This window comes from Athene noctua, chromosome 1 (assembly GCF_965140245.1).
Source record: "Athene noctua chromosome 1, bAthNoc1.hap1.1, whole genome shotgun sequence".
Lineage (NCBI taxonomy): Eukaryota > Metazoa > Chordata > Aves > Strigiformes > Strigidae > Athene > Athene noctua.
Window position 1 is genome coordinate 139,461,849 of NC_134037.1, and position 25,215 is coordinate 139,487,063.

The 25,215-nt window shown below is 39.8% G+C and overlaps 2 protein-coding genes across 7 annotated transcripts in view; one reads left to right on the plus strand and one right to left on the minus strand.

The window, feature by feature from the left end:
* CMSS1 (cms1 ribosomal small subunit homolog) overlaps positions 1-1,865 on the minus strand; it is a 248,011-nt gene extending 246,146 nt beyond the window's left edge. The window contains exon 1 of one of the 2 annotated variants that reach the window (XM_074898014.1): positions 1,757-1,865. In XM_074898014.1, the coding sequence (XP_074754115.1) occupies positions 1,757-1,814 (58 nt within the window). In that variant the 5' untranslated portion in view covers positions 1,815-1,865. The remainder of the gene's footprint in view (positions 1-1,756) is intronic. The other variant, XM_074898006.1, reaches the window with a different exon arrangement.
* Positions 1,866-3,284: 1,419 nt separating this feature from the next.
* TBC1D23 (TBC1 domain family member 23) overlaps positions 3,285-25,215 on the plus strand; it is a 37,593-nt gene continuing 15,662 nt past the window's right edge. For 4 of the 5 annotated variants that reach the window (XM_074898022.1, XM_074898033.1, XM_074898041.1 and 1 more), the window contains exons 1-10: positions 3,289-3,355; positions 12,703-12,814; positions 13,039-13,144; positions 15,917-16,121; positions 19,075-19,198; positions 21,286-21,410; positions 21,524-21,567; positions 22,499-22,602; positions 23,379-23,501; positions 24,545-24,637. In XM_074898022.1, coding sequence (XP_074754123.1) covers positions 3,318-3,355; positions 12,703-12,814; positions 13,039-13,144; positions 15,917-16,121; positions 19,075-19,198; positions 21,286-21,410; positions 21,524-21,567; positions 22,499-22,602; positions 23,379-23,501; positions 24,545-24,637 — 1,074 coding nt within the window. In that variant the 5' untranslated portion in view covers positions 3,289-3,317. Of the gene's footprint in view, positions 3,356-12,702; positions 12,815-13,038; positions 13,145-15,916; positions 16,122-19,074; positions 19,199-21,285; positions 21,411-21,523; positions 21,568-22,498; positions 22,603-23,378; positions 23,502-24,544; positions 24,638-25,215 lie in introns of all 5 variants that reach the window. The other variant, XM_074898058.1, reaches the window with a different exon arrangement.

Sequence of the window (25,215 nt, forward strand, 5' to 3'; positions counted from 1 at the left end):
AAAATAGCTACACAAAATAAAAGTAACAGATGTTGTTCTTACTTTACTGATGGCTTGTGTCAACTTAATACAGCAACAGGCTCCACATAATGAACCTGCCAACAAGTTCACAAAGGTGCGATACAGACAGCAGAGTACCTGGCTTGCACAACACTCACCTGTAATCATTACTCCTAACACACTCAAAGAATGTTCTTGGAGTGAAGGGCACATAGTGCTTTTAGCACCGGGCTAGATTAGACACCTCCAGAGGTTACTTCTCACCTGAATTATTGTAGTAGCTCAACAGTACAATTGCAAAAATCCCAAGGAGTTTTACTTAAGTGGAAGAGTTGTCACAGTCTCATCTCAAAGTCAGACAGTTTATCCATCATGTCAAAGTTTATCATCCAAGTCCCACTCTGTACCCAGTTTCTAAAGGAAAGCTGCCAACATTACATAAATCAGCTTACCACCCACCCCAAATGAAACCTCTGGTTGGCAGAACGTGTAGGTAGGCTCTTCAGATGTTTATGACTCCTGAATGAGAAACTCCTAATAAAGAGCATTTACCATGGGAACTGCTTAAGGAACTTACATGAGACTAAAAATAAAACTGGAATGCTCAGGAGCCTTATCGGGGGTTGTGATCCCTCTTTATTACATATATACAATTTTTATATTGGTCCCTCTCAAACTATTCTCCAAGTACCTTTTCACAAGAAATAAGCAACCATTGTCAAGACACTGGAAGATATGGAGTCTTCCCTGAGACACAGATAACTCCCAATAACTCTCAACTATTACCAATATTATATGAACAAAAATAAATTAAAAAACCACACACAACAAAAGCAGTAAAATAGGGCACTACAGAGTCTTAAACTCATTTTAGTTGTCTACATCTACCTAAATTTCCACACTAAATCTCAACATTACAGATGCAACCACAGGCTGTAAAGTGCTTTAAGACACATTGAAAAGAAGCCAAGTATAGGAGCCAGATATTATAATCATCAGGAAAAACCGACAAATCAGCCATAGTACCATACTCCAAAGAGCAGCGGCTGGAGAAAAGCTGTTTAACTCCTGCCTTTTTATAGTAACACATGGCAAGGGTGATGTGAGACATCCCGGCGAGCACATGGGGACGCTTTTCAAACACTACAGGTACTCCTCCCTCCAAAGGCTCTGCTACGGATTTACTGTTTCCAAGACCCTTCAGAACTGTAAATAACTTCACGTAGGTAACGGCAATCAACACACATTATGCAACATCATTTCATCGAGTAAACTCGATTTGGAATAAAACACAGTTGGAAGCTGAATGAATGCAGGGGACAGCTGCGCTCTAAACTCAACGCAAGCGGTTTTCTTCCTTTCCCCCACCCTCCCCCTTTAAAAAATTCGCTTAAAAGTATTTTTGTTGCGTGGGTTCCTGTTGTTACTTAACTACTGAGTTTTTCGTTTGCCGCTTCATCCTCTAACTAACCATCCCGGGTCGGAAGGGTCAGACGTTAGACCTCACCTGGCTGCGGAGATTATGTTTGCAAGCAAAACCGCCATCGGTAGCAAGCAGGGGAAAGCAGGCACGGGAATAAAATACAAACGAGAGAGAAAATCCAGGAGACGTAAATCAAAAGCAAAGAAGGGAAAGGCGGGGGGGTGGGAAGTGAAAAAAATGAAAAGGAAGAAGGAAGGCCCGGGAGGAGGGGGCTGACTCTCCGGAAGACTGTTTCAAGCGCAGCGTGGGGAGCGAGCTGCTGCAGAGGGGTACCTGGCCTGCCCGTCGCGGATGGGGTCTCCCACCACGGCTCCTCCAGCGCGTCCCCCATGTCGCTGCCGCAGCCGCCACGCGGGGAGGGCGGGACGGCGCGCGCGGCCCGCGCCTGGCCCCGCCCCCGGGGCCGCGCCTGCGCACTGGCACCGCCCGCCCGGGAAGTCCTGGCGGGTCCCCTCGCTCCCGGGAGCGCAACGGCGCCTCTTGGGCATCTTACAAAACTCTTCCCCTGAATTTCCTAAGTAATAAAAGCAGGTCTTTAAAATGCGTGGAGGGAGTTGTTGGCTGTTTTTGTTGGGGTTTTTTTAGAGAAAAATATAGATGAAGCGGGAAAAAGAGGGCAGAAATTTCAAATATTACCCTCTCCCTCACAAAATTATCTTCTTTTTCTAATTGCCTGAATACCGTTTGGTGCTGTAAAATACAATCCTTGACTGTAAAATCGATTTCTTGATTATTTACACAATCTTTTCTAAGAAACTAACACATACGTGAAAACGCGTCTTAGCGTTTAGGAACCGGATCCCGCAAGTTGAGCGACCGTTCTCTTTCTACAGGGGCAATCCGGCTCAAAGTCCGGGCACTGACACACCGGAGCACCCCCCGAGGCAAGCTGTGGAAATAAAACAGACGGGTGTAAGGACACGAACGGATCACAAGGTGGCGTTGTTATTCCACGTATAAATTGAGACTTTTTCTGGACTTCCCCCCCCCCACCCGTGAGGGTTTAGGTGGGTAAGGAACGTGATCCAGACCTTGAGCGTTGTTCCGCCCAGGTTACTAATGAATATGACCCGCTGATTTTTGGCTGCTGGAAAGGGGGTTCTGTGCAAAGCCTGTGCGTTTTCCTCTGGTATATAGCCTGGCACAATACCGGCTGTAGGGACAGTCATTTAACAATCCAACCCATAAACAGCAAAGCAATTCACCTTTATGAAAACCGCAGGTATTCAGGTTTTTCACGGGATGGCTTCCCTACCGGAGAAACCGAATCCGAAGGCTTCTCGAAGCGGCGGGAGAGCCCTTCCCCAGTGCCCAGTCTGCAGGAGCGGGCGAGGAGCTCCCCGCAACACCAGCGCCTCTCCCGCCAGAGCCCCGCACGGCGGTCGCCGCCTCCGCGGGGGCGTTGAAAGGCCGCTCCCGCTCTAGGCGGGAAAACGCGGGCGCCAACCGCCGGCTGCCTACGGGAAGGCCCTGTCAGGGTGGCCTGGCCTGGCCCGGCCCGCGGCGGGGGGAGCTCCCGCCCCCCAGGGAGAGCCCCGTAACCGCAGCCTCTCCCCAGCCACCGCCGCGGACCCGCTCGCACCCGCGGCGAGCCCCACACTGCTTCAGCTGGCCGCCGGGAGATCGCGGTGGCCGCAGCGCCAAAGCCCGCCCAGGCCGGGCCGGGCCCCGCCCCGTGCCCCGGCCCATGCCCCGCCCTGTGCCAGGCTTCCGCGCTTTACGACCGGCGCCCTCACTTGACGACGGCTAGGGGGTGGCGGGATGGGAGTCACTACACTACACACGTACTGCCAGGCCGCGCTTTACGGCCGAGCGAGGGGGCACGTCAACAGCTATGGCGGAAGGGGAAGAGGCGCCGCCGCCGAGCAGCTGGTGAGATACGGGGTTGTTGGTCTCGTTTTTTTCCCGCTCCCCTTTTTCTCCTCTCCGCAGCGGGGCCGAGGGGGAGGAGGGGCGAGAGGAGGAGTCGTTAGGCGAGAGGGACCGAAATCCCCCACACGCCGCCGCTTCCCCCTCGCCCCCCCCCTCCTCCGGGACCCGCCTCATTCGGGGTGCAGGGCTGAGGCTGCCCGTCGCTGTGGGGAAGGGGCCCAGGCACCGCCGCCGCCGAGCGCTCGGTGGGCGCGGGGGGGCCGTGGCAGTTCCCCGGGCTGGGGGCGGTCCCCCCGCTCGCCCGTCAGGAGCCTGGGGTGAGCCGCGGGGCAAAGGGCTCCGGGCGGGCGGCAGCTGCCAGGTCCCGAAAGAGGAAGCGCCGCCGTGGAAACGAGGTTGAGACGGGGCGGCCTGTGGCCGTGCCCAGCCTGGGGCGAGGCGGTTGCTCTGGTTTAAAATGCCAGCTTTAATAGGCGGTCCGAGCTGCTCGGCGTGTGCGCCTCGCTGCCTGCGGCAGAGTTGCTTTGTTCAGTTCAGCTTCTTTTTTTGGTACCTGCTCGAGCACAGGTGACAACAACAGGACCTGGTTTATTTTCTAAATGGTTTCGCTCGCCACCCTCTTTTAGCGCAACTATTACTTATAATGGGTTTCACATTGAACCTCTAGGACAAGAATAGAGGCTGTTTGTGGAGCATGTATAGGATCATTCTGGTGGTAACAGTGATGTGATTTTAGTATTTATTGCATGTGCGCTCACTTAAGACTGTTGAGGCTTAAATAAACATTGTGTTTAAACACTGAAGCTATTATTACTGCATCCCATGTCAAAATTCCTGTGCATCTTTCACTTTGTTTTGCTCTTTGCGCTTCTGCATTGCATGTGACTTTGCTTCTTCCTGTGGTTCTGTGTCACAGCTTTGCTCTTTGTCCTCTCCACGTAAACGTTTTTAAAACAATGACCTTACAGATGTGCTTTTTATGACCTGATGGTTGTGCTTCTAGGCTTTATTTTATGTGGTGGATTCAAAGTTTCATTCTAACTCGGCTCACCCTGCTTTGTGCTTGGGTATTTCACTGTAAGAAGCCACAGTTGACCCACATACAGATGTAGCTGGTATTTGGTGTTTGTCTAAGTTGGTTCTACAAATACAGCTCTGGGATAAAGTAACTATCATGTACTAGCAAATAAAAATTAAATGGTGTAGTTTTTTAGCCTTTTTTTGCTTTTAGTTACAGCTTTAAAATTTATGAAGCACTTCCTTGTAGGTACAGTGTTGCATAAACATTCTTTCTAAATACAGACCTGACTGCTGGGACTGATAATTACAAAGTTAAGGTCAGTGTCATTGACAGTGTGGTCTTGACACTTTGAAATACAACCCTGGACATTGAATAAGGACCATGTTGAAGTGTATCTGCGAAAATACTTCAAACCTCCTGCATTACTAATACTGAAAGAAAATTACAATCATCCAAATCACAACAGATTGCTAAAATTTCTGTTAAGAGCAAGGCGCAAGTGCAGTTTCCAGACATATTTCGAGGCACAGCTTGCATTGTTGCCATTCCGACTGGCAGCTTCAAAATGTAACTGCAGTAAATTTGATGTGCTGGTACTACTAGAAAAGGCAAACTTGAAGGCATTAGTTAGATGAGGTTTTGTAAGTCCTTATGGGAGCATTTCAAGAGTTGTATGCTTAAATGCTGCATTGTAATGTGCCAAAACACATCCTGTTACTAGATCTGTACCCTGTCAGTAACAGAAAGTTGTATTCCTTATTGCTTGTTCAGAAACTTCATATGGATTTTTGGTTTTCCTGTTGTTCAGGTTTTTTGTTGTGGTGTGGGTTTTTTTAGCCAGTTTCAGTGAAATATCTTTTTTTCATGTATTGATTTAAACTGTTGTATACATATCTGAAGGATGTCGAACAGGTTTTTTTCTAATATGTATCTTTCAAATGAGCTTTTTGGTGTAAGTTACTACATTAGCATAGTTTTGAAGTATATGGGACTGTGCAGTAACATTTCGTGTTTTAAGAAAAATGAGTGCAACATGAAATGATGTGTATGCACACCTGAACTGTGTTTGGGAACAAAACTGGCAGTGTTGGTTCCTTGTCCTCCCTTCAGTTCTTTAGGGGGATTTAAAGGCAGATGTAATTTTGTGTTCAGAGACTGTGACAGCACCTCGAATGTGTAGAATCTAGAGATGCTTGTTAACATAAAATGCCCTTTTAATTTTTCCTGTGTTAAGTGGACATGCAGTGCTGGTGTAAGGGGGGGGTGCGCCACAAACTAATGATCACTTAAGCCCCTAAACATCCCTACTGACTGCTTGGTGTTTTGTTTACCAAAAAACAGGGAAACTTGCCATTCTACCATACAATTAAAAAAAAAAAACAAACAACCACCCAAAAACCTGCTTCAACACCACTTCCCCACCAAACTTATGTATAGAGTTATGAAATACGAGATTGTCAGCTGTTTCTTAAGTAAATACAGGCAGTTTATCAACAGTTTTGTTTTTAAACTGAGAAAAATCTGTCAGAACTTATTAAATATTTCTTTTTAACTATTTGGCATATTCTCAAAAATTAATTTGAGAAATTGCTGGCAGTGTTTGATGCTGGAAGACATATTTGTGTCCAAAGCTAAGAATGCTGGGAAACACAAGGAAGGCTGCTTTCAATTTCTTTTTTTTTGTGTGTGCTTATTTGATTATTTTAACCATAATTTTAATCAATGCATCTAGTCAATTTAATGTATAGACACAAGTAAGCTGAACTTTTACTGGTTAAAATGTTTGTAGTTGGAAGTTAAAGGTTTTTTCTCTCATCAGGAAAATAAATGATTTTTGACTTAATTTTTCTTGTTAAGGTTCTCTAACAGAAAAAGATATAAACAGTTGTAGATTAATTTCTAAAACCTTGTGAATGTTTGTTTAATAACCAAGCTTCAGTGAACTTGATCAAGTAGCGTTTTTTATATTAAGATCTAGATCTTCAAAGTTAAGACCTGAAATATCTAAATAGAGCTGTAACCACAGGTAGAATTGTTCCTGTGCATTTTACTTTGTATTGGAATACTTCATCTCATGGGACCTGAAAGCACTTCAACTGCTTCAGACAACAGGGTGACAAAACTAGTACTTACATACTTTTTCTGTGCTCAGGATCTGGTTTATTAGTGCTTTGAAGCCATGATGAAAGCATAGGAGCAGAAAAATCCTCTGGAGTCAGGTGTGAAATTAACACACTTTAGACAGAAATAGAGGTACAAATGTCAGGGAATTATTTTTTTCCCAGTGTAATTCTGGAGAAAAACATTAATATTCAATGGTGCTCTGAATATAGTGGATATTTTGAAGTAAATGTGAAGGATTGATTTTTGTTTGTTTTCAATAGAGTACAAACACTCATTACTTCTGATTGAATATAGCTCTTGTTGAGGCTTTTTTCTGGTAGTCAGGAGAATCCTAAATTAAAAGTAGGGACCAGAGTGACTAGGGTTTATGAAAGCATATGGGGGGGGGAAGCTGTTGTAGAGATAGTTTTCTGCGGTGGGAAGCTATGTTCTTTGCTGTGGGAAGGTGGAATGATGACTATAAAAATAAACTGATATTATCCATTGACTTGAGCCCTACTCACTTGCCCAGTTTTCTTTTAAGTAAATCTTGTTTGCAATTACTGCGTGTTACAAAACTGTATGCTGTTGTGAGCTTTTTCAAGTGAAGGACTTTTTTACTTAAAAACTAGTTCAACCTTAGTAACAAAAATAATGAAAAGACATTCAAATAAATTAGTCCAATTTGGTACTAACACGGGTGTGTACAGTCAGCCCTCATAACTGTGGTAGCAGCATTATGATATGTGCCTGTCTTTCTGCATGCTACAGTTATCAGAAACACAAGAGAACTTGCAGACTGGATGTGTTTGACCTAGGAGATGATGACATTGTAGAAACTAAAACTGATGATACTCTTGGTAAAGGCCAGCTGGTAGCGGCCTTGCTTCTGATTTAGGGAAAACGGGAATCATGTGTGAAGATGTTTAAGAAATTCTGCTGCTCAGAGTGGAAGTGGTGGTGGCCTATTAGAGCATATCATGAGCAGCTACGAAGAATGTGTCACTTAAGCAGTGTGGGAATAAATCATCAAAGAAGCTTTTCAAGTGTTATGCCAAGATCAGATCAGTGGTCAGAATGTGGGAAGCAGTTGGGTAAGTGGTGTAACCCAAGTGGGAGTATTTAACACTCGTTTAGGCCACTGAGTAATACCTTTAACAGGCAGGTGTGTGGTAGTAGACTCAGTGTATATGGAAAAAGAGCCATCACCTTGTTTTGGGCTGATCAGTGTGTTTTAGTGAATTTGGTAGATGTAGAAGATAACTGCTGGACTTGGAAAATAATAAATTAGTGTTACAAGTGCACGCATCAGAAATTAAAGCTTTAAACTTTTGAAGCATTTTTTTTTAAAAAAAAAGTACTTTGACTTGGAGGAAGCAGCTCAAAGGGATCTGTTTTTTGTAATAACAAATGAGCAAATGTAATAGACTTCAGCAAGCATTGTAATATACTGATTGATTATACTTTTCTTAATGCCATACATATTTTCCTACATATCTATAGTTTATTGAAACACTTCCTACCATCTTTTTCCTGCTCTTCACATACCTATAATTTTTAATCCCTTCATCAGTCTTTATAAGTGATTATTGCCAAGTACCTCAGTCATACATAAATTAAATGACGCTTAAAAAAAAGTGGCTGAAACTGAATTCCCAACAGTTGATCAATTTTTATTGCCTCCAGCTTTTTCTCGCATAAAGTTTTTTAGCTTAAAAAAAAAAGCTCTGTTGAATGTCTGTAAAGGTACTTAGCTATTGATTATAGTATTTCACAAGACTGGCATGGATTTCCAAGATCCTTCTGTAAGTGTGGAACTTCTTTCCAGATACGCTGATAGCAACATTATGCACTGTGGCATTTTGAACAGTATCACAGAATGGTTTGGGTTGGAAGGGACCTTAAAGACCATCTAGGCCCACCCCCCTGCCATGGGCAGGGACACCTTCCACTAGCCCAGGTTGCCCAAAGCCCCGTCCAGCCTGGCCTGGAACACTGCCAGGGAGGGGGCAGCCACAGCTTCTCTGAGCAACCTGTGCCAGGGCCTCACCACCCTCACAGGGAAGAATTTCTCCCTTAGTTCTGATCTAAATCTCCCCTCTGTCAGTTTAAAACTGTTACCCCTCATCCTGTCCCTACACCCCTGATCACGAGTCCCTCCCCCCTTTCCTGTAGCCCCTTTCAGTCCTGGGAGGCCACTCTAAGGTCTCCCCAGAGCCTTCTCTTCTCCAGCTGAACCCCCCAACTCTTTCAGCCTGTCCTCACAGGGGGGTGCTCCAGCCCCCCCAGCATCTTCATGGCCTCCTCTGGCCCCGCTCGAGCAGGTCCGTGTCCTTCTGCTGTTGGTGCCCCCAGAGCTGGACCCAGCACTGCAGGGGGGGTCTCACAGAGCGGAGCAGAGGGGGAGAATCCCCCCCTCGCCCTGCTGCCCATGCTGCTCTGGGTGCAGCCCAGCACATGGTTGGTTTCTGGGCTGCCAGTGTACATTGCTGGCTCATGGTCAGTTTTTCATCCACCAACACCCCCAAGACCTCCTGGGGGCTGCTCTCCATCCCCTCCTCACCCAGCCTGTATCTGTGCTTGGGATTGCCCTGACCCATGGGCAGGACCTTGCCCTTGGCCTTGTTGAACTCCATGAGGTTCACACAGTCCCCCCTCTCCAGCCTGTCCAGATCCCTCTGGATAGCACATCCCTTCCCTCTAGCTTGTCCCCGCACCACACAGCTTGGTGTCATCAGCAAACTGCTGAGGGTGCCTCGATCCCACTGTCCATGTCCCCAACAGAGATGTTAAACAGCGCCGGTCCCAGCACCCACCCCTGAGAAACAGTACTCCTCACTGCTCAACACTGGGACATTGAGCAGCTGACAGCAACTCTCTGAGTGTGACCATCCAGCCAATTCCTTATCCACTGAGGTGTCCATCCATCAAATCCATGTCTCTCCAATTTAGAGACAAGGATGTCATTGGGGACAGTGTCAAAGCTTTGCACCAGTCCAGGTAGATGAAGTCAGTTGCCCTTCCCTTCTCCACCAATGCTGTAATGCCATTGGAGAAGGCTACCAAATTTGTCAGGCATGATTTGCCCTCAGTGAAGCCACGTTGGCTGTCACCAATCACCTCCTTATTTTCCATGTGCCCATGTGTATGTCTTGTGGGAGTTAATGTTTCAGGTCATGGCTTGGGTATAGGCTGGAATTTTACACATGTAATCAAAATTTTGCATAGCATCTACAAAGAGGCAGTGGAGCCATGGTAGAGCAGAAAGTAAGGATGTTCAGGTCTGGAGGAAATTGCCCATAAAGAGAAGTGCTGCATTCTTTCCAAAGTAAGAGTAATAATTGTTGATATGATCAGAAGACTTCCTAGCTGATCTAGCTTGTGAAAGACAAGGGTCCAGACTGCTAGCAGTTTACTGGAGTATTTGTAGCACAGTACTGACTGATACAAGGTAAAACGCAGCTGGTGGGCATGTGTTACACTTCCTTTCTTTGTACTTTGTACATTAGCGTGAATAGAATACTTATTAGAAAATGTTTTTTCTTAACCTTTGAAAAGTCTTCTAGCTTCTGAGCCATCTTGGGAGTTGATGGAGGAAAAGAGCTGCTAATTGAATCACAGTAGAATAATGCATTATTTTCCCCTGCTGTTATTTCATTTAACTCCATGTTGGCAATACATATCTCTTCATGATGCAGATGGGCATATCAGTTTCTTGCTTTTTAAGGTGAGGTAGTAAAGCTAGGATTTGCCTGTCATATTTACAGTGTACAAAGTGTGGATGACAGTACTTACTAAAAAGATTTTGCAGCTAGTAATATCAAACGAACAGGAAGCAAACGTTTACTGATAATGTTAAAGTTTATCTTCGTGGTAACCCATGTACAGCTTCTTAATCTGTGAGTATTAGGTACTGGTAACTGATAGAATTGTTATTCGTGGATCTCTGAAAGATTCTTTGTGGGTTTTGTAATTTGTGTAGATGTGTTTTTAAGTGTTGTTTTGCATATGTTAAATTACTTTCATTTTTTATTTTTCAAAATAACTTTCTTTGGAGGACATAGAAACCAAGTTTAAGTATTGCAGTTTAAGACCTTTCCACCTGAAATACAGCGTGCATACAGCTGTGGCATTCATTTTCATGTGCCTGTTTAATAGTTGTAGCAACTAACAGTATTTTGTGTGCTATAATTCAAGGCCTAGCTGTTGCACTCTAGTCTGTTTGTTGTATATAGTATGTGTGGAAACCTGCAATAGATCTAAGAGCATCTAGCTCTCTTCAGCCAATATTTAATGTTGGCTTCTGTTGGAGTTAGATAATCCTGGAGTTCATGCAGTTCTGCTGAGTGCTAGGTGTCTTTGTGTAAATGTCCTGGAAATAGCTGATTTTTATTCAGGGTGAACTGATTTGGTGGTTTAACTTTTCCAACATGGATCATTACGTACACAAGGGGATGATAGGATAGGTGGTGGGACTGTGAGTGTGCTCGTATATTCCCCTGCCCATCTCTGGCTCAGGAAGGGGGTAGGCACCTGTCTAGCCTGTAGTTCTATAACAAGTGGTCAGGGGGTGGTGGGGGGGTGGTAGTGTAAGACTAAAAATATAATAAGACAAGTCAGTCTCTTTGTAAACTGCTTTTTTTCATCCAAATTTACAAAATTACTGAAGAAAACAGACTGATAGTTGTGCCTCACTGTATATTTGAAATACAATTTAAAGTGCTACCGAAAAGTACTGGCAAAGAAACTGGCTGATACAATGCAAGGAAAATGCTTATTCTTCAAACTTGTAAATACTTTGAGAAGTCTTAAGTAAGGCTAGCTTGTTGCTTATTGTTAAGTATATGCATACATTCTTACAGGATGGAGATTTTAATCTGTTTATCAAAAAGAATGAGGTTTAGAAAATCAGAAACATGTATCTTAAGCTTTCAGGAGACCAAACTTGAGAACCTTTATGTCAAGAAGTTAGTTGTAGATATATGCAAATTAAAGAAGTAGACAAGAGCTCAACAGCTGACATTCTTCTGTGAGTATTTGGAATTGACCACTTAGTATGATTCTCAGTGACTCCACCTTACATACAGATAACACTTCAACATCTGTTACTCCATGCGTATAAATAGATGTGTTACTCACAAGGAATCTATCTTCATACTTTAGCGTCTGTCCTGGATAAACAATCTCCTTCTCTGTGTGGCTAGAAACCTCCTGGATGTGTATTTAACTCCTCAGGCCTAGGAAGCAAAGCCTTTCTTCAGGCACATGTCAGGGCTAGTAGGGAGCAGTTAAGAGGATACAGTAAAGGGAAAGTTTTGCCTACAGGACCTATGTATCACTGCTGTTGCTGTTTTTCCAGTGAACCTGGTGTTTTTCCACTGCTCTGCTACATGATACTGAAATTTCTGAAATCATCAGATGTGGTTCTCTCATTATTGACAGCATGGAACCGTTGAAACAGTCTGCAGAGGCTATCAGAGAAATTGTAAAGTAATTGTTTCTGGATGTGTACCTTCTTACCTATAGTGCTCACAAACTACTGCTGTTTCACTATGGCAACTCAAATGTTGTTACTGTTTGTCTGGTGAATTTGTGTATTTTGCTATGTTCTACACTATAATTAACCTTTTTATAGGCTTTAATTCAGTCGTGTGCACACATCCATATTTACAGTACTAGAACTTTATAGTTAAGTAAATCTGAGTTTGACTAAAAGATCCTTTCCCGTTTCAGGGAAAGACGGAGTTAAAAGCTGAATGTTCTAAACCTTTGAAATAAGTTTTCTGTTTTCTAGGTCATCTAATATTTTATTTAAAAGAACACCATCTAATTTAGGTGTAATGTTTGCTTTGAATGCATTGTGTGTGTGTGAAAACTTGCTCTGTATCTCTTAAGTTGTAAACTACAACTAAATTTGCATTTTTATGATACGTTTTGCAATGTTGCCACTCCATGAAAACAAACCAGAAATGTCCCCAACTTACTTGTTTCTTGTATGTAATTTGAACGGAATTAGAAATTGAACAAGCAGCCTTAAAAATAAGGGAATAAATAGTATCTTACAAAAATTTATTTTTAGTAATTGCCAAATTGTCTTATAATATTCTTCTATGTATGTGTGGGTTTTGCCTGATTGTAGACTCCAGTCTACATCTGTTTAATAAGCATTGAAAAATACTGTATAATTCCTTTCTAATAAACACATTACATATCATTACTGTAGGGAAAAAGATCTTGCAGACGCTCTAGAGGAAGGAGGCTGTGATCTTGAAACTGTGAGAAACATCATTCAAGGAAGGCAATTGCCTACTGATCTGAGGGCCAAAGTCTGGAAGGTAAGTATGAGCTTATATCAAGAAGCAGGAAATACTTGAAGAAGTTGAGGCAAATTATTCAATAACCAGGCATCTCTGCAGAAGAAATATAGTATTGGAATTTTAATATGCATGTATGCTGATTCAGTTTTAAAATATTCCTTGTGAGTTAAATTGAGTACAGGAATTGGGTAACTACAAAAGGACACTAAAATGTTTAGATGGTTTTCCATTTTTGTTTTCAGATTGCACTTAATGTTGTAGGAAAGGGGGACAGCCTGGCATCCTGGGATGGCTCTTTAGACCTACCTGAACAGAATATAATTCATAAGGATTGCCAAGAGCTCATTGGTAAGTCCAATTACGTTTAAATCACCGATGTGAAAACCGGTATATTCTCAGTTGTGTTAGGTCTTTGTTATTTGAATTAAATAACCTGGGTGATGTTTACATGTTGGAGGAGACTTTGAGGACGAAGATGAGAGGGCAGAGAAAATCAGTAAGAAATCCTAAGAGAACAGTAGCATCTTATCTGTACTCAGGGCTCTGGGATGAGTGACACCATGGAATTTTAAAGTATTAGCTTGTACATGATAGCTTGCATGATCAGAAAAGCTTCAGGAATTGACAAAATGGTAATTTTTTCCCAAGCTCCATCTATTAAACCAGACACTCTTTCTAGAGTGTCCTTCAACTTTTTAATTGTGTAATGACTGGTTCTTAATCTGAAAAGCTGATATAGCACCAAAATGCATATAACGTTTAAGAGAAGAAATCCATTAAACATTTTTGGACTTTAAAGACTGTTTTGAAGAGAGGTATTTTTTTAATAGCATTTTCAGCAAAAATGAAAGGTGGTGTTTGTGAAAGCAAGCCGCTGCCAGGACACTGGAAAATAATACTCCAGTATGTCTGTAATGAGCTGCAGTGTTGCAACAGGATCTGGTTGGCAGCTCATCACAAAAATGGCCAAATCCCTAACACCATGCAGTAGCATTAATGTCAGTGATCAGATGATGGAGTCAGTGCTGACTCATAAATTAGGATACTTCTTATGGCATTAATAAGAGAATCTTCTTTTTTATTACCTGTCATGCTTTAATTTATTCTTGCACAATTGAAAGTTAAGGGAGAGAATGGAGTTAGTGAGTGCATATGTACCTCCTGCTTTTAAAATGCAGTTCTACATTTTCTAGCTCTAGAATCTAGTAGGCCTTATTTTCCTTCTCTGCCTTCTAAAGGAAAAGGGGGGAAAAATTTCCACTGTGTTATTTAATCACAGTGACCTTTCAGGAAGATGACAAAACATCCCAATTAGTATTCATCACATATAAAAACAAGCACTTCAATGTCTGTTAGTTCTCCTCTTGTCTTTACTGGCAAATATTTTGTAATAGATAACAATATTAAACTGATTAAAGTAATAAATGTAAAATTTGTTCAGAATGAAGGTTATTAAGAGGTTTCAGTTTGGGATTGGATTAAATCTCTCTACTTCAATGTTTTAGCAAAGCAAGTGGTCTCCAGAGGGAAAGTAAATCTTCGGATGGCATTTGAGTTTTATGTACGATTCTATTTTCCTGAGAGGTACAGGAAATTAAATGACAAATATTGACTGGCTTTGATGGGGAAAGTATTAAAGACTTACGTAGTTAAAACTTTATTAACAGTAATGAGGCTCATGGCCTGCTTGTAATTGAGGGGGAAAATATGAACCAGAAATTTACTGCCACTGTGTTCATGTAGTGCGTAGGCATCTCTTCCCCCCATCCTGGCCATAGCATGGGTATTCTTTTTTTTACTGTAAGTCAGTTTAGCTATAGTAAAATTGACATAGTCTGAGTGCATTAAAACAAATTTGTTCCAGAAATATATAATTCATAAGTGCATTTGATATGAGATTTCTCACTTTAATATTAAAAACATTTTGTGTTTTTTAAGTGAAAATTGTATGGACTGACACAAAAGTGTGGTTTCACTATGATCTGTGTAATAAATACTGGTATGTTTAACTGTAAGTAAGATAAGTAGTTATTTCATCACATGGGGGAAGGCATAATTGGAGTCTGGCACTGAGGTATTTCAGTATGTCTTAGAGATTCATTGCCTCCAGTGAGGCAGATGCCAGCACTTTTTCTGCCGTGTTGTCAGCCTTGAGTAAGAGTCTGTGCAGAAAGATGCTTTGGAACTAATGAAAACCTAAGCTTTGTGTATGTCTTTAAGTCCATGACGAGTATTTAAGAAGTATTTAGTTTGCTACCTCAATTACAGAACTGGCTTTGTACTGGCTTTTTGGTGCCGTTTTTCATCCAAATGCAATAATACGAATTACGGATTCAGAATTAGTCTTTCATAAAATAGGGATTGTCTTTACTTTTCAGCACCTTACCACGTTTGTAAGAATTAGAAACAATTAACTACATCATGTAAAAAATTATATGTTCATGGTTAGTGCATCTTCTGATTAGCAACAGTACCAAAATTAAATCCAAGCCAGCTGTAGTTACAAGTAATCAAATAATTTCTCTTTTTATAGTTACCCTAACAACCCCAAATTTAAACTACTGCTAGGAAAATTACTTTGTATTAGAGATTAAAAATGTGATTTTTAGGTTAACACTAAAATTTAAGGCTGTAAGCCTAGCTGATTTCAGACTACTGGTTTTAGTAAATCTGCATGTCTGTGGGCTTTTGAGGAATTGGAGGTATGCATTGTGTTGAAGTCCTGATGAATTTGTTGTAGAGTTGAGCATAAGTTATGTGCTGAGCACATCCAACAGGAATGGAAGAGGGCATTCTGTGCATTAAACAAATCTACCTCTTTGTTTTGTATAGATCCTGGAAAAAAACAACTTATTTCATCCTGCTGTTGCGATATTTAACTGATATTTAAATGCCTTATCCTACTGGGGTTATAAAATCACTTGTATTTGGATGCCTTTTTAGATGCCTTTCTGTAAGCATTTAATCCAAACTACTAGGTTTTTTGTTTGTCTGGTTTTGTTGCCTTTTTTTTTTTTTTCTCCAAGCAGTCCCTATTGGTGCAGTTTGTGCTAAGAAATAATCTCATTCAATGTCTTTGAAAGGCCATTATCACGGTTTATATTGCTCTGACTATTTCAGACCAGTTGTCAGTGTCAGAAGAGGAGAAGTCAGTGTTACTTCTGGATATTGAGTCTGTTATTACTTTCTATTGTAAATCACGCAATGTTAAGTACAGTTCTTGCCTCGGCTGGATACATCTACTCAAACCTCTGGTGCACCTTCGTTTGCCACGCAGTGACTTGTACAACTGCTTTTATGCTATCATGAATAAATTCATTCCAAGGTAAAATTCTCTTTCTTTTGCCTGTGTACTATTTTTATTGGAATTAAAAATATTCTCTGTAAGGATGTGCACATTTGTTTTGGCTAGAGTAGCACTGTTTGTAGCAAAGTGGTCAGTTTCCTTCATGTGATATTTAATTTACTTGTTGGTTTGAAGTCTGGGAGATGTTTCAGTTGGTTTAAGACTTAGAGTTAGCAGATGACTGATGCAGACTCCACTCTATGTGCCTTTTAAAGAACAACTTTCATTTCATGCAATATTTGTTTAGGAACTATCTAATTCACATGTTATATGAAAACATTTTTTTCTTTCCTAGTGTTTTTGATATCTAAAGCGCTTCTATCCTTGTCACTTCAAAGTATTTCATAAGCACTAATTAAGCCTCAAAAACTCCTTAGAAGTAGTTGATATTTTCCCTGTATTCTATGGAGCTGGGACTGAATTATTTTTTTTTAATTGTTATAATTTTTTAATAAAAAATAAATTGGAGGTTTTCATTATGTTATGTAGATCCTCTCACTAAAATAATGTTTTATTTATGTTGGAGTAGCACCACGACACTCCAGAGAGGCTACATGGTCTCTGGTTAAGACCTTGTGAAATAGTATGTGGATAGTCTGTAATTAAAGATCTTCGTCTGATCCTCTGGAGAGGAGATTCTGGCCCTGCTACTGGACGTGTACCCATAATATGAAAAGTGCATGTCTGGTGTTGTGGCAGGAAACATTTATTGGTCCTGTCATGTGATCCAGCTTTTGTCCATCTCTGGTTTAATGTACTGTTGAGCTCTGTGAACAGTTTGGGAATAGTGGTGTTATGGTCACAGAACTCTTGTGCTTTCAGCCATAGAAAGCTTTCAAGAGTGTCTATTGTTTGAGTTTCTCTATAAGAACCAAGGCAATGTTTCAATGAGATGTAGACTGTTTTGGGTTTGGGTTTTTTTTTTCATTTTCCAACAGGAGAATGGAAGACAATTTATAGTACACTTACAAATCTCCACTGAGGTCAGTTTGGTTTCAGTTTGAAATTTGACTGTTAGACCATCATTACTATTTTTAAGGGGCGGGGGGGGGGGGGGTGTGTGTGTTAACTGTTTGCTGTATCTGTTTTTTAAATCATACAGTTCTTATTCACATTTTTTCATATTCGGTAACTATCACAAAATATTTATTGGTATTTTATTCTTACAAAATGTTGACAACAGGTCAGGGAGATGTACAGCATAATCTGCTGAACCATATTATATCTTGGATTTTTTTGAAAGAGCATCTCTAGCAAGCCAAAGGAAGAATGAGGGGGGGGGGGGAAAGTAATAGGCTATTTTAGATGAGGGTCATTTTGCTATTTTTTCCTTGGAATCACTGTTACTCTCAAGGCTTTTTAGTATAAAGTATTCTCTGGATACCTATCGTTCTCTTCCTCCTGCCTTTTCTCTAGAATGGTAAGTTTTCTGAATGATACAAAATTAACAAACAGTTAATATGAAAGTCCCAGGTCATAAGTTTTTTTTTTTGTTTGTTTGGGCCTTAAGTAGATGAAAACACCATCTCAGATACACAATTGAGTGCTCACAAAAAAGTGATTTGTGTGAGAGCTTTTAAGGTAGTAAGCTAATTTAAAAGCTACAAGTGTATAGTGGAAGTGTGTCTCATCCCAGGGACCACGTGAGGAAAGTGCATTACATCTGCTTACATTTCATCAATATATTACCTCTAATAGAGGGTAGAAAATAGGTTCTGTGTTTTTTTGTTAAAAAACAAAACACCAACACACCTCTCCTAAAGTAAAATGTAGGTTAGTTTCCAGGGCAATTTATTTCTATTTAGCTAAACTTTTAAATTTGTTTTTGCTTTGCTTTTGTGTTTTACCAGTCCTTCCACTGGCTGAGGCTGCTGCCTCAGTGGGGCCTCTAGCCTAGGAAGTAATGGATAGATACAGGAATTCACAGTTCTGATAAGTGGCGGGGGTTTGGGAGTGGCTGTTCTTTGTTTTTTCTGTGAGGCTTTCATTTTAAACTGGGTATTTATTAAGGGCTGATTCCTACAATACATACCAGAAGTAAAAAAATTACTGAGCAAAGCAGCTAAGAAAAATGTACACAAGATTGTTCCACTGTCAGTAGAAATGTGGAAAGATTCTTTTTAAAGTTATTTTTGGGTATAGACCCATTCATAATGTTAAAAGGTGGCAAAGAATGACTGACTGACTGACTGGAGTAATTGACCATATTAACCATTCAAACAAAGTCATTTACAAGTCTACTTCTTACGCTAAATTCATTAATAGAATTTTTTCTTCTTTTCATATTTTTTGTCCTGTTAACTTAATGGGAAGTCAGAGTTCTTGTGATAATTTCAGAAAGAATCCCCACATATAATCTGCTGTGAATGTTTCTGTTTTACCACCATAGCCATATCCTTGTTTAAGAAAGTTAGGCTGGTAATTGTGCTTGGAGATCTATGCTAAGTTTCTAATGTCTTTAAACAACTATTTCTTCATTTTTAAATACTCCTTTACTTCCTGCTTGATGAATTGACATTTAATTGTCATTCATGTATGAAATATCTATTAGATTTCCTTTGGCTGCCATATTAAAAATATTTATATTTTTTTAATTCTGTTTTTAGTTAACAGCATTGATACCATGTTAACCTTGGTTTGATATCTAAATCTGTTTTAAATACTTCTGTATTATATACTCTATCAAGTCTTGGCAATATTTTGTTCTTTCTCCTGCTTTATTAATATACTGGGGTTTTCAATGTTTGTGGGGGTTTTTTGTTGGTTATTTTTTTTAACTCTTGAGGCAAATTGACTTCATGATCAGTCCCTCTGAATTAAAAGAACAATATAGGAAACTACATAATCACAGCTAATAAAGAATTGCTACTGATAGCCTGACAACTGGAATATTACGAGGGGGTTTATGATTATTTTCACTGCTACTTTTTAGGGATTGTTTTTTGAAGGGAAGACCATTTCATCTATTTAGACTGCTTCTTCAGTACCATGAGCCTGAACTCTGCTCCTTTCTTGATACTAAGAAGATGACTCCAGACTCATATGCACTCAACTGGGTAATAAAGTGAAAGTAGGGAAACATAATGAAAAATAAATTTGTTAAAATTTAAGTACATGTTGCCAGTTTATGGAAGAGCAGTACAAGAAATCGGATCTGCATATATTGAATAAATTGCATGTTTTAATATAGTGGGGGCTTGTTGTTTTCAGTTGTTTAACATAAGATATGAAATTTTGTTAACCTCACACTTCTGTTGTACTGGATGTTAACTGAGCCACTGATGTTAGGAACTACTTGGAACAGTAAGAATGGGACCAATTTAACATACTCCAAAAGTAAGAAGCCATGAAGTTGATTTTTATAGTGGGTGGCTGTATGGTTGAAGATACAGATAAACATCAGCCTAATGGGTCTTTTAAATTTACTTGTTTTAAAAACCTCCATGCTAATAGATTTATTTAGCTGCCTCATACAGTGCTATGCCTTTTGGAATTTAGGCACATACATTTTACAGCTCTTCAAAAAAAGGTCAAAACTGCCTCAAGTTGGAGTAGTTACAAAGATGCTTACCTCAATCATTTTTTTTACAAAGTTTGTGTAGCAGGACTACAACATAAAGCAGCAAAATTCTCATGCTTTGGTGTTACTTAGTATATGCAGTACAAAATCATGATACAGTGCTTGCAGAGGCAAGGTCTGTAAATTGATAAAGACGACTTCATGACCCATGAACTCTTCGAGGCTCTTCTTTCATACCCATTGGCTTTGTAAATTTTTTTGTAACTCTGTGTACTTTCAGTTAAAGAAGTAAGACTGAAATGTATGATTAAACTGTCTTTATTTGTTTGGGGATTTTTAAGATGATTTTTTTTTTTTAGGCTGCTACCCATTTTAATATAAAAATGTGTCCAGGAAGCATTTCCATATTCTTAAAATCTGCCTTTTGCCAGTCATCGGCCCTCAAAAGAGGAATCGTGTCTTTTTTTTACCACTGAATCTCCCTTTTTTAAATATATAATCTTCCTCAGTAAATACAGATTTTTTTGAAGTTTCTTATAAGTTTAGTGATTCATTAGGAAAAACTCTTCCTTTTGAAAGGAGGTAGGGAAGTGAGCTAGTGTAGCTGGCAGTCCTCAATGTCATGCTTTCTGGCGTGAAATCTGAGAAGAAAAATCTTGAGCCTCATATTAGGAGATTACATTAAAACTCCTTGTTTCATCTGTCAAAAAGCTTAGTCTATATGGAGATATTTCTGCTGTGTAGAAATACATAAGCATCATTCAGGGACATTTTGTCATCAGTTGCATTTGATTTAGAAGTGGATAGATCTTCTTTTGTTATAAAAGTATACTAGGAAATGTTGAAATATTCCATGATAGTGTTTAAAAACAGATCCAGAGCTTTTGAAAGCTATAGCTCTGTTGATACAGAATTTGTATGCATCAGCAAATGTAGTAAGGCCCTAGCGAAGCCAGCTGGTGTGCCTTTGGATTAGGTGTGATTGCAAATATTATCTGGCATGTATGAGAAGAAGTTCCTACCTTTTATGCACTTTGAACTCTGTGTATCAGAGTGGATGTATCTTTAAAAGAGAACGTGGGAGCAGGCAAATGGTTTGTTAAGTGGTAATTAAAATTTTCTGTTGCTTGCAAATGTTTAATTACTCAGCCATAAAGCATCATAATGTAATATTAAGTGGCATTGTCAAACACATGTGCAACCATTTTCAATTAGCTTGGTTCTACGGTGAAAAATAAAAAGAATGTTGTTTACAGGATCCTTTCAGAGTCCTATCTGTTAAGCTGGTTGAGTAAATATATTCTCTTATTGTCACGTTGGTATAATTGGTATTTTACAGTGGCTATGAGCTAGACGATATTCCACCCTGACTGTTACCTCTGGTTGAATTTGCAAGGCTGACATCATACAGCTGAGTTTGCCTTCACACTGGGAGCATTTATTCACACATAACTTGTAGTATTAACTGTAGTTTCCGTAAAAATAGTTCTTGAGGGTAGAACCATCCTTCAGTACATGGTGCAAATGTGTGTTTTTAGCTATCTTGTATCTCTGTTAAAAAACGTTTTCCTGATAAGATTGTTCATGGTTATTGCTTTTTCTCACACTGTTCCAAATTTTTAGCTTGGAAGCCTCTTCTCATATTACTGTTCAGCTGAAGTCACTCAGGCAATATGGGATGGATATCTACAACAAGCTGATCCATTCTTTATTTATTTCTTAATGTTAATCATCCTTGTCAATGCAAAGTAAGTGTATAGTTAATTCCTTTAGGCATTCCTTCCTGACACAGTTTTAATCCACTTCTGTTTCGTTTTGGTTTTACTGACTTGATCTATGCCTGTGACTTTACTGTTTTCAGAGACGTTATCTTAGCACAAGAATCAGATAAAGAAGAAATGATAAGTAAGTACTTCTCTTACATAGCTGCTAATGAAATATTACTGTATAGTATAATCCCCATTGATTATTATTTTTAATTACTCCATAACTGAATTATTTAATTATTTACCATGTAGTTTTTCTCATTAACGAATCCACCCACCCTCTAATTCCTTTCTAACTATTCTTTTGCTGCATTATATTTGCCTTGTCCATGACATTCTTTGGGTTTCCTTTTTAGCACTCTGGCACCTAGTTTTACACTTCATTTTGGAGTACTTGAAGCAATCACCGTATTTCCAAGCCCAAAGCAGGAGCTTTCAAATCCTTCTTTAAATGTACTGCACTTTTTGCATTTTCCAGATTGTTATCTTTGTATGCACTTGATTTGGGCCTAATTAATTGTATTTGGCTTCTCTACTGTTTTTGTTGAAATTACACTAAATTTTTTGTGACCTTATTTCACCTGCCTTTGGTTTGGTTTTTTTTACATGGCATAGTACAATATAATTAATCATCTCCAAGTAGGAGGGTGCTTTGAATTTTGTGTCCTTGCCATATACTGTAGAACTACACCCTTGTACCATCCTGTACGTATAAGAGTGCTACTGATAAGGATGCTGTTTTGGAGGATTTTCTTGGTCAGCCCTCTTTAGAAAAGGCAGCTGACTTAATATTACAACGGAAAGGTAAAACTATACAGAACTAAGAGTGTGGTAAAAACTAATTTGTGTAGAAGGTTTGGACTTGTAGCAGTTAGCATGGGTTTCCTGTGGCTAAGGAGTATTTCCTGTCTCTTTCTACCTGGAGAATGAATCAAGATGCACATTGAATCAATAAAATCAGTTGTGTTATGCCTTACTAAAAATAAGTTATTTTATGAAGTAAGAAAATGTATGGTGCTGCTTTTCTGTGTCTGAAATAATGGTGCATTTATGTTCTTTGTGTATCTCAGAATTCTTAGAAACTTCACCAGCCAATCTCGATTTGGAGGATATAGAAGATCTCTTCTCTTTGGCACAATATTACTGTAGCAAAACTCCAGCTTCTTTCAGGAAGGTAATAAAGTAGTTTTGAAATTATTTTTGGTGACTGCATAGGCTTCTACTGACAGTAACTTTGAGTATTTCATTGTTTGGGGTTTTTTTAAACAATTTCTTCATGTTGTTACTCTGGTGGTATTTATTGTTAGAATCTTTGAAAGATAAGAAGGTTAAGTGGAACTTATTAGAGAAACTTCCCTGCAGTGTTCTCACTTCATGACTGATGACCTTCTTTTGCAAACCAGGTTCTTGTAAGAACTGTTGAAGCAAAAATGTGACCCTGACACAACTGCTTCGCAGCAGAGTGCACAGCAGTCCTAGCTCTGCTTGCAACAGCAAACAGGAAAAAGGCACTTAACAGAGATAAAGCTGTCCTCACCTGCACTGTTCTTGCAGTTATTCCTTACTCAGGATATCTGACTTCAGTGAATTAATTAAGTAGTTGATAGTTGTTGCCTTTGTCTTGAGGGTTTTGGCGGGGGGGGGGGGTGATGGGACACAACACCACAACACACGGGACACGGGGACGACGACGAACGACAAAACAAAAGGTATTTAATCATATTGTTATGGTCAGAATGGTGAACAAGCATGTTTGTAATGGAAGTTCAGGCCTTGTCATCTTTTTCAGAAAGAATTTCAGTAGATCAGAAATTCGATGACTGTGTGGACAAGATAGGTGTGTATTGTGCTTAATGTTTGTGACCTGATGTATGTAGTTTTACTTTAAGCCTTCACATCTGAAGACAATGGCTTTGGTTAACTTTTTGTTTTTTTCTCTTGCTTTATTAGGACAACCACAGTCTCTTTGGCAGCAGCTTGCTAGGCCTCAAGGATGATGACACAGACCTGAGCCAGGCCCTCTGTCTAGCAGTTTCTGTGTCTGAGATTCTTCAAGCAAATCAGCAACAAGGAGTCAGTATACTGATTTAGTCCCTTTCCCCCCCCCCCAATTTTACAGAAAAGGAAAAGAAACCCTTACTACGTTTTGTGTCACAAATATTTTTAAGTGCTAACAATGCAGATGAATATTTGCTATTTCAGGAAGAATTATTCTTGTCTTGAAATTGTCTGCCTTGTAAATGATCTGCTGACTGCAGTGCATTTGTGCTGTAGCAACCAGAGCTATAGCACAGGGGAACTTAATGCACCTGATTTAAATCTGAGGAGTGGGAGCTGAAAGTAATATCTCACTTACTTGAATTGCTTTCCAAATGTAGCTATTGTAAAGTTTAAAACCCACTACTTGGTGCGTTTGAGAAGAATGCCATTATGAAATATCTGTCTTTTGTCAGTGAAAGGTTTAAACAAACAAAAAGATTTATTCAAGCTATTTTTGTAGTAGTTAATTGCAGACATACTTAGATGCAAGGTCTTCACTTGCAGTATTTTAACACCAGTGTGTGGATAGCTAGATTACAGTGTTTCTTCATGACTGCTGACTTCTTGTAGCAGTTTCCAGCCCCCAGTTTCATCATGCATGCTATTTTTATTTTTTTTTTCCCCCCCTTGTCCAAGTGAAGTTAAGCACCTGTTTACACCCTGTTGGAGTCAGTGGGGTATAAAGCTGTATGTGCTGTGCTGAGGAGTAATGCGCTGTTGGATTGGGACTTCAGAGTCGTCCCTTCTGATGTCCTGGTGATGGGTGCCCTCATAACCACTATATTTCTTCTCAGTATAGGTGAAATAATGAAATGGTGTGCATTGCACTTGGGTGGTCCTTTCTGCTGTGAAAGCTGATGTATCAATGCGAAATCACTATCAGAATACTGTTGGTGGTCTGCTAACTGTAGAAGTTCAGATTAATCACATGAAATAAGATTTTTTCCAATAGCTGCTAGTACCTTTGGAGGGTTTCCTGTAGTATTGGATTTAGTATTAAAATATAATTGAATGATATCTCATCAGTAATTACACAATTTAGAAATTTTGTAACAAGCAAAATCTTTCTTTTTCAGGAAGGAGTAAGGTTCTTTGTAGTGGATTGTCGTCCTGCAGAGCAATACAATGCTGGGCATTTATCAACAGCATTTCATTTAGACTCAGATTTGGTTTGTATCCTTTTTGTTTCTTTACTGATTTTTTTTAAATCCTGAGTTAAATAGAAGGAGAAGGAAACGTCTGTCTTGAAAAAAATTATCCTTAGTTTTGTCTGTAGACTGCAGTGCCTGGCTATGTGATGGTTTCAAAAGTTAGCTTCTCTAAAGGAGATTGGAACCATCATGTTACTGGGAAATTTAGTCCCTAAGGACATTAGAATTTGATTGTAGACTGCCTGTTCTATGGTTGTAACTGGAAATCCATACAGGCTAAAGACTAGACATTACTTGGAGAAGAAATCACTTTTTAGAGTCAAAATTTCCAACTAAAGGTGTAGTTTATTTTTAACAACCAGTAGCCCTTTTTACCTTTTTTTTTTTTCTTGTTTACCCCTCTCAGCCAGTCTTACTGCAGCCTGCTTGTAAGGATTTGGTTGCTCCTTTAAAATTCTTGCAGTACAGTATGAGAGAGGAAGTACATTAATTATGTGACTGATACATACTGTGGACTAATTACTTCATTAAAGATATTGCTGTAGTTTCCACTTGATTATGAATTTCTAACTGAATATTCAGTCATGTTTTTCTTT